Source organism: Pinus tabuliformis, chromosome 3_1 (assembly GCF_031772625.1).
Source record: "Pinus tabuliformis cultivar Carrire ecotype Pingquan chromosome 3_1, CPIR1, whole genome shotgun sequence".
Lineage (NCBI taxonomy): Eukaryota > Viridiplantae > Streptophyta > Pinopsida > Pinales > Pinaceae > Pinus > Pinus tabuliformis.
Window position 1 is genome coordinate 648,471,630 of NC_142301.1, and position 10,061 is coordinate 648,481,690.

At 38.0% G+C, this 10,061-nt stretch overlaps 1 protein-coding gene across 1 annotated transcript; it reads left to right on the plus strand.

The window, feature by feature from the left end:
- The first annotated feature begins 1,638 nt into the window (after window positions 1-1,638).
- LOC149188734 (trihelix transcription factor DF1-like) lies at window positions 1,639-7,009 on the plus strand. Its single transcript, XM_089411695.1, has 2 exons — window positions 1,639-2,448; window positions 5,063-7,009. Exons 1-2 carry the CDS (start codon window positions 1,958-1,960, stop codon window positions 6,687-6,689), a joined length of 2,118 nt encoding a protein of 705 aa, XP_089267821.1. The 5' UTR covers window positions 1,639-1,957; the 3' UTR covers window positions 6,690-7,009.
- Window positions 7,010-10,061: the final 3,052 nt, after the last annotated feature.

Here is a 10,061-nt window from a genome sequence, read left to right on the forward strand (position 1 = left end):
AACAATACACCCATTCATCATCAATCCAAAACCACACAGACCACACATCATACAAATTAAACTTAATATAATATTTAAAAAACCAAGATAACTATAAATTTTAATTTTTTAATCACCCTAAACATTTACATATCAATTATTTTCTACATTCATAATAACTTTCACACATATGTTAATCTTTCTTTTATACATTATCACTGGGCCACCTCTTAAAATAACTCTGTGTACTTCTTGTTTTTGTTTATAGGAGGATTTCATTCATTAAACCAGAGTGGGCCCAGTGTCATTAAACATATGGAACAAGTAATTAAGAAAGATTAAAAAGCACACAAGTATTGAAAAATCAACTCCGCAACAATTGAGAAATACTCAACTTCCACTTACTCGCCATTGGACCACATCCCCAACAGACCATGTGATTCTTCACCGTCGTAACCTTGCGATGTTCCCCAAGGGCTTTCAATCGCCACAATGTGTTTGCATCACGACAGGGAAGTTGACAGCGGAGGATCAGGGGAGCCCGGTTGGCACCAACCATATAGTCAAATCTCCGCCTATTTTAACCCCATACGTATAGTCTTGAGACCGAGGCCCCCCCGAGGCCCCATTGTGCTCCGTCGTCAAACTGACCAGACAGCGCAAGGAGCTCGCGAGTTACCCATGCGAGAAGCCGGCGAGGTAACCGCCGGCAGCTGTTCGTTCCGTATGAGTATCGACCAAATATCAAGAAACATTATTTATTATTATAAATTATTTAATATGAAAATGAAATATCGTGTTGGTGTCAGCGTCATCGAGTGCCCAATGATGCCGACGTCAATACCGAGATGCAGGCCAGGGGATTTATTTTATTATTTATTTATTATGATTTATTTTATTATTTATTTTTTATCAATGTGAATGGGTAATTAGTTAATGTGGGGCTAGCTCTAAGATCAAACTCAGTAGCTATTACTATAATATTAGAAGTACATGTAATAGTTTGTAAATTAGAATTTACAATTTATTAAGTAGATTTCTAAAGAGAATTCATTGAGCCTTATTACAAGAAGTTAAAAATATCCATAGATTTAAATCTAAGTAAAAACAAAAATATCCACAGATTTAAAACCAAGTATAAAGAGATAACATGTCATTATACCAACTAATAAATCATCATCTTATTGCAAACTTTAACTTCATTTCACTTTAATCACTAAGGTAACCATACAAGAACTAGATATACTAGTCACCGGTTTTATATGGCAAGCAAAAAACCAAATATTATAATTTTCAAGAAAATTAAATTACAACCAGTCAAATATAAATTTAAGATTTAAAATTAATTAAAAAAATAACATCTCATTATACCAACCACTCCATTATTTGACTAATAATCACTTAAATAACCTTATCTTTCGACTTTATTTCACTAATAATCACTCAGGTAACCTTAGACGCCGGGATAGGTATACCCGTCACCCGGTTTGACACGGCAAGCGAAAAACCGAATAATAATTATGATTTTTAAGAAAACGTAGAAAAAACAAAAAATCTGAGGATACTGGAGATGGCGTCATCGGAATCCCTGAACCCGCGCCGGTTTCATGTACACCATTTCCCATGGACATCTGTCTCTTTCTCCTGCAAGAGGAGACCATTTTGGCAGGCCATGATGATGTCAATATTATGGCAGAGGTGGCCTGTTTTTTTGAAAAAACCGAACTCTTTTCTGGGGTACATCTGTTTTCCGGTGGTGAATTGCTTTCTATCTTTCTCCGTCATGCAATATATCCATACATCCATGGCCTGAGAATTGAGAGGAGAGTTTTTTTTTCTTTTTCGCTGTTAATCCCCGCAAATGGCGATTGGGGTAGTAGTGGTAGTAGTAACAGGATTTGTGTGAAAGTCGTTTTTTAACTGAGAATTTGTTTGTGAAGCAAAAGACTTTGGTTGGGTGGATTCAGTTAATATAAGGATGCAATCTGGTCATGGGCAATATGGGGGGGTTCCAGGGATCCAACAATTTGTGGTTGAAGGCTGCTCTAGTCCTCATGGCTTGTTTGCAGCTCTTTCACAGGAACAAATTAATCATAATACTAATCACCCTCTACAGGCCCGTCAGGCTATTCAGCAGGTTGGCTTTCAAAATCAGAAGGTCCTGCAACAGCATCAGCTTGGGTTGCAGGGACCAGAATCCTCCGATGCTTCTCTTCGTTCCCGTGACAAGGCTTACGCTAGCAGCCTGAGAGAAACTACAGCTCTCGGTCATGTGCAAGGACGGGATCAGGTACCCCCGCAGCCCCTTACAGACGATGATGGGGGCGGAGACGAGGGTGAAAGAGGTGGCGGGGGTCTTAACAGATGGCCTCGTGAAGAGACACTGGCGCTCCTGAGGATCCGCTCTGGGTTGGACACCAATTTCAGGGACTCGAATATCAAAGGGCCGCTCTGGGAAAACGTCTCACGGTAATAGTATTTCTTGTATCTTCCCCGTGCACTGCAATGTCTCAGACCTTGACTGCTGCTGCACTGTTGTTCTGTGTATGCTTTCATGGAAATTCAGTAAATTTGCTGTTACTGCTTGTCCTTGCAGCATAGGACATCGTTGTATTTATACACTCTTCTCTCCTGCTTTGTGTTGTGTAAGTGGACGATAATAGAATAGTAACTTCTCCCTTCCACCAGAGTTGAGCTGAGCTGTGTATAATTTAATGGCAGATTGATGGGAGTTTATCACAATTAACCAAAATTAAATTCCTTGTCAGGTGCTGTACATGTCTGATGTTCTACATGCCCAAGAGTCTAGATCCCAAACTAATTTAATTCTCAGTCTGTGATCTACATATCTTCTTTGACAAAACTCATATATCACATACTATATGCTGTTATAACTTACTCTCCTACATTTTATGTAGTTGAGCTAGGTATCTTCTTCCTGGTGTACTTTTATCTAAGTCTCTTGCATTCCATCTGGCTTTGATCTAGTTATTTGCTTCATAAAGAGACCTTGTAAACCTGCAGAATCTTGAAACTTAGTAGTCCTGCAGGATCTATGAGAAAGAAGCATTTTTTTACAGATTCATCACAGTTTAGATTAAGGCTGTTCAGTGCCCGTTTTTAAAGTTCTGAAGTATCCTTAATATGAGAGAAACAATTTTTACAGTCCCTTTGCTTCTAGGTTAAGGCCGTTTCTATTCGATTTCTGTACACTGTTATTACTCATCGTCTTTTTGAAGCTCTAACTATTTATTTGTTTAAAGATAAATTTAACCAGCTATGAAAGTATGATCTTCGAAATGCAAGTATGATCTTGCAAAGAAGGAAAGCTTTACGCTCCCTGATGATGGAGGAGCGTCCATGGAAGTGGAAGTTGAAGTTTTCTATAATCCGAAGAAAAATTGTCAAAATTTACAAGAAAAATTGTCGAAATATGATCTCTAACTGTGCAAATCTTGTCTTCAATTTGTTCATGTTTTATTGTTTAAAGATAAATTTTCTTCATGTTTTATTGTTTAAAGATAAACTTAACCAGCTATGTAAGTATTATCTTCAGTATGATCTTTTTTTCGAAAGAAGGAAAACTTTATGTGTCTCTGATGGATGGAGCTGGATGGAGCTTCCACTGAAGTTGAAGTTTTCTATAATGCCAAAGAAAATTGTCAAAAGATGTGAAATCTTTGCTTCAATGTTTTATTGTTTATAGATAAACTTAACCAGCTATATAAGTATGATCTTCTAAATGTGAGTATGATAAAAAAATGTCAAAATATGTGAATCCTTTGCTTCATGTGTTATTGTTTAAAGATAACTTTAACCAGCTATGTAAATATATATGATCTTCTAAATGTAAGTATGATCTTCGAAAGAACGAAAGTTATATGTGTTCTTGACGATGGATGAATGGTTGGAGCGTCCACTGAAGTTGAAGTTCTATAATCCAAACAAAAATTGTCAAAATGTGATCTTCAACTGTGAAAATCATGACTTCGTGAATTATTGAGTAGGATCTCATTGTAACTCTCCCCTTTCTCGTATATTCATGACCTAAAATATGATCTCCAACTGTGAAAATCTTCGCTTCATGTTTTATTGAGGATCTTCATTTCAGGTTTCATTGAGCAGGTCTTTACTCTAAAATATGATCTCCAACCGTGAAAATCTCCACTTCATGTTTTAGTGAGGATCTTCACTTCATGTGTCATTGACCAGGTCTTTACTCCAACTTGGTATGGATCTCATCGTAACTCCCCCCCTTCTGATGTAATCATGACCTAGGGTTCCAAAAGCTAATAGCACCACAGAAGAGATCGATATATCTGCGCTAACCAGACTATGCGACCGTAGATTCTGGGACTTTGATGGAATCATACAGTCTATGAGAGTTCCTACATTGAACTAATTTGAATCATTCCCTTCATTAAAATATAGGTTCATGCTCTCAGCATCCTAGACTCTCAGATCTGACCGTAATACATGCATATTAGGGAAACTATTTTATATTGGTAGGAATTATTCGATGACACCAGTCCAAATCCACTTGCCTGATCTGGAAAAAAACTCAAGCTTCGAAATCTAGATCGAATATGCTAAATAGCTTGAAACTGTATGAAATCCTTCTGCAAAATGCTGAAGCTACAGAAGAAAAACAAACCCCAAAAAAGCTGAGTATCAACATCATGGTGTACCTGGATTTGATTCATCTGAAACCCATGTCATGGCATGTTCTGCTAACGTGTTGGGTTCTCAAGTGCAATCTATATGGGGTTTCGGGGGACTGCCTGGAATGAAGTCCCCCCACGGTCTGATATGATATTTCACGGGAGCAATGCTTCACTTTTGTACATTATGTTTAATCATAACCTTCGTGGTGGCCACTGGCCAGCACGTGAATACCTTTGAATTTGGGTAATCGATAAGCAAATCAGTTCCTCCGTACGTGCATGGTTAAAACTGTAGCACGTGTGTATACAAAATCATATGATTTTCTTCGTGGCGTTGCTTTCAATTTTTTTTTGTTTTGATGGATGAGCTGTTTCACTCAATTTTGTCTCATGGATATTGCTTGCTGTGCTATGTGCAGGAAGCTTGGCGAGCTTGGGTATTACAGAAGCGCGAAGAAATGCAAGGAAAAGTTTGAAAATATCAGCAAATATTATAAAAAAACCAAGGATGGAAGAATCGGAAGGCAGGATGGTAAGAGCTATAGGTTTTTCAGTGAGCTTGAAGCTCTTTATAGCAACAGCCATGGCGGTTCTCGTTCTGCCAATCGTACTACTGGCCAAGAAGTTACAGGCATTGGAGGGCCTGAAAAAACCAGCAATGCAGCATCACTAAACTTGTCATCTGATAACACCTCAGAGGATGATCACTGTAATAATACCCCGCTGCAAAACCCTAGCCCTCCCAAAACCCTTGAACAGGTTAACAGGAAGAAGAGAAAGAGGAAGCATTTGGCATCGATAACAGCGTTCTTCGAGAGCTTGGTCAAGCAGGTAATGGGGCATCAGGAGGAACTGCACAGAAAATTCCTAGAAGCAATAGATCGCCGAGAGCAAGAGAGATTGAAAAGAGAAGAAACCTGGAAGCGTCAGGAAATGGCCCGTTTAAACAGAGAAACTGAACTTCGTGCACAGGAGCATGCCCTTGCATCGAGTCGTGAAGCAGCAATTGTTGCATTTCTGCAGAAAATCACAGGACAAAGTCTGAATCTCCCCACTTCAGTCCCACCACCCTCGGTACCAACTGAACCACCAACTGAAACACAACAAGACCAGGACAAATTAGCCACTGATGCAGCTATGCCGGACCCTAACTGCAAAAGGTGGCCTAAGCCTGAAGTACAGTCCTTGATAAGGCTACGCAGTAAAATGGATGTCAGATTTCGAGAGGCAGGATTCAAAGGACCGCTGTGGGAAGAAATTTCTTCTGGAATGGCTAGCCTAGGATTCCAGAGAAGTGCTAAGAGATGCAAAGAAAAGTGGGAGAATATCAACAAATATTTCAGGAAGACAAAGGATAACATTAAAAAACGCCCCCAAAATGCCAAGACATGTCCTTACTTTCATCAGCTTAACCTTCTATATAGTGATAATCCCAAGTCTAGCAAGACAGATCAATCTCATTCCTCTGATGATCAAGCTGATCCAGACCATGAGAACATCAATGATAATAATAATGGAGAAGACGATGAACATGCTCAAACTAGGCCATCTGATCATTCAGAACTTCTAGCAGCTATGATCCATGGAGATCAGGCAGGGCAAACATCCTTGGCAAAAACCAATGCTGCAACTACTACTGTACATGACCATTTCTTCCAAGATGACCATCCTGTTGATCAAGTACAGAAACGCTTCAAAACAAGACAGCATCTGCCTGCTGGAGTCCAAGCCTCAAATACATTGGGCATCATCACTGAAAGTGGATCCAAACCCAATGCCTTTGAAGAGACATTCTCAGGCAATATTAAAAAGGGCAGCACAATGGACAGTCTGGTAAAAGAAATGCTAGAGATGCAGCAGCAGAAATTTCTTGATGCTTTTGAGAGGAGAGAACATGAACAAGAACAGCAGCAAAGCATGAGTAGTGAAGAGAGACATCACCACCACCACCCAGAAGAAACAACACAGGATGATCGTTCACAGTCTGCCCTGATGGCTTTGGTGCATAAACTCACTGTGAATGCTGCGGATTATGCAACGGGTTGAATATTTGAATGTACAGGACTCCTTCCTATGTACCATATGTGTTCTCTTATGTGCTATTAGGTTGCCATCGGAAGTATGTTCAGTGTATGAAGGCGGATCAACTCACAAGGTGAGTCTCGGTAGGCTAAAGCAAAGTGCACTTCATATATTATATAGTTGTTTGTTCAGTTTAAAATTTCCATCAGCGAGAGTCAAATCCTTTTGGCCTGCTGCATAATTTTTATCAGTTAAATTCTTTGAGACCATAGATATTTAATTATACTGAACTGTATAGTTGTAACTTTATCTATGCAATAATGAAAGGGATTTTTCTTCTTTAATGTGGAGAGCTTTCATTTTCAAAGTATTGAACTGAATTTACAGTACATCTTTTAGGATTCTAGGAACCACTCGTTTCCATAAAGATTTATCTATATTAGTTAGTGCTCCCACATGGGCACATTGCATGACTTATATTAGTTATTGCACCCATGGGCACATTGCAAGCCTTATATTATTGAAGATATGGAACTTTGTTATCTAGGTATTTTGGTAATATATAATAATATAATAACAATCTAATTTATTTTAAGGTTACATCTCTGGTTAGACATCAAATTGGTTTATGGCATCTCTTTTTTTGTGGGTCAAGGGACCCACCTCCCTCCACACAAAGATTTAACTGCTAGATTTCACAGATGTATACTTACTCTATTAGAAATATATATTAACCTATAACCTCTTAAGAAGAAACACATATTAGTGCTGAGAATGTGCTGAGGCTGTGGTCCAACAGTTAAGTTGGGAGGTTTGGTCCCACAGGTCTAGTGGTCCAATGCCAGCCGAACTATATATCCCTAAGAGCTGCTCCAGGCACTATTTATATATATATATGCTCCTTTATAATATGCAAGAAGAAAAAAAAGCTAACATATCATCGTTCACTAGTGCATAGCGTATCGATGAAAGTAAAAGTATATCAAGACCTGGAGTTGGGAATTTTGTTATAGGATTTCACGTTGATTTGCGTGCTATCTGCGGATACGTACAAAGATTCCTTGAATGTGAAGAACATTTTGGACACTCACTCAGTTTCCAGGGTAAGCTGCTTGCCTACAAATGCAAACATCATTTAATGCGTATTTAGTTCTTGCATTGTGACAAGAAAACGAAACTTCCTTTTATAATTTCCAGTCTCATTTCCAGAGGTTGGAGCTCTTCAATTGATACAGTCGTGTAAGATAAGTCTTGTTTGTTTTCTTATATAGTCATAAAATATTTATTACACACAAACAAATGCATTTGAGGGGAAGGTGTCTTCAACCTCATTGTGGGGAATACGTTGTACGTTTAATGCTCTTAAAATAAACTTTTGGCGTACTGGATATATTATTTCTGTAAATTTTCATTCTGGGGAATACGTTTTCCATTTAATGCTCTTAAAATAAACTTTTAGCGTACTGGATATATTATTTCTGTGAATATAATTGATGACTTTAGTTCCCATTTTATAAAAAATATTAAACACAAGGTATGGGGAATATCTTTTGGACTTCCTATTCTGAGTTAGAAAGCTATGAGCATAGGGAGTGTTCCTTGATTAAAAGATATACTTGTTTTGAATCCATATGCATTCCATTTTAGGAATACCAATTTGTACATCTTTTATCCTTTCTCATCGCTTTGAGCACAGATCACCGGGTAACTATTCACTTGGTCTGGCGTTACTAGGCAATCCTTTCTGTCTACTTTGAACACACACAACCCGTAGCCTTTACTTCTATTGGCAAACTAGGAGAGGATAAAGCTCCACTCTCACTACTAAGAGATGAGACTCTTTAGCCCCTCCCACCTAGCTTAACACGTGCCATGCCAAAGCACTCACTAATCTCTCCCTCGATAGGCCTTACCATGGAATAGTGAAGCCCTCTAACTGAAGATTACTATGCGATGATGAAGCTCTCAATCCTTCACATGGATTGGGATGATGACACCCTCTAACCTTCACTTAGATTGGCATTAGGGATGTTGAAGCTTGAACCCCCTCTACTTTGTACACAATGTGGCATGTTTTGACACGTTTTCGGGAATGTTAGACACCTTCCAAACGTCCTTCCACTTGGCATACCCATAAGAATGTTGCTCCTATTGAGGATATTTCGAATATTGTATCCTTCAATGGTGGTAACACCTTCCAAAATTCATATCTTTCAGTGGTTCTCAACCTCCATTTGAGCCTCCAACCCACTTCATATCCTTCAATGATGTAATGCCATCCCAACTTCAAGAGTGTTAACAACTACTTCCAAGCTTCACATCAATTAAGCTTCCCCTCATTCATGCAAGGTCTTTCCATTAAGCATCCCCTCATTCATGCAAGGTCTTTCTACCTAGCTCTGAGAACTTTCCAAACAAATATAATGTTGCTCAAATTGAGAACTTTCCAAACATCTTATCTTTTAACGATGGAAACACCTTCCAAATTCATATCTCTTCATGGTTTTCATAATGCATTCGGGGCGCCCACCCACTTCATAATCTTCAATGATGTAACACCTTTCAAATTTGATTTTTTCAAATTCCAAATTCATATATTTTCATGGTTTTAATGATAGCAACACCTTCCATATTCATATCCAAATTCGTATATTTTCATGGTTTTAATGATAGTAACATCTTCCAAATTCATATCTCTGGATTATCTTCATCATGCATTTGGGATGCCTACCCACTTCATAATCTTCAATGATGTAACACCTTTTAAACTTGAATTTTTCAAAAACTTCCAAATTCATATCTTTTCATGGTTCTCATCTTGTATTCGAGCCCCCACCCAATTCCATAATCAATAGTGTAACACCTTTCAAACTTGAATTTTTGAATGGTTCCCATCTTCCATTTGAGACTCCTTTTAACGATTTTGCTTCTCTTGAACAGTCTAAAATTTAAACGTTCAATTTCAACTTATCATAATTTATCAATTTGAAGGTTTTAACCCCACTTATAATGGGAGAAGTGAGGAGCTAAAATGTAAGTTATGTATGAAGCTTCATTCACATGAAATGAATAAGAAACTCTCTTTCCCTACTCGTGGTATAGTTTTGTACCTTTTTCTTCTTCTCTTCTCTTCTTTCTTTCTTTTTTTCTTTCTTTCTTTTGATAAAATGATTAATTTTTCAACTTTTTTTTAACAATAAATAAATTAAATTTATTGAATATATGGTTTGGAAGGACTTTACTAGTTGGAGGTATCTTACATTTTGTCTTTTCCTTTTGTTTAATGCCAAGTTATTCTTCCACATGAATTGGGTTAGAGTTTTTTTCGAGCTTTTTGTGCCTACAATCTCCATGATTTCTTCTTCGTCACTTGGTTTCTATTTTGTCATCTTGAAA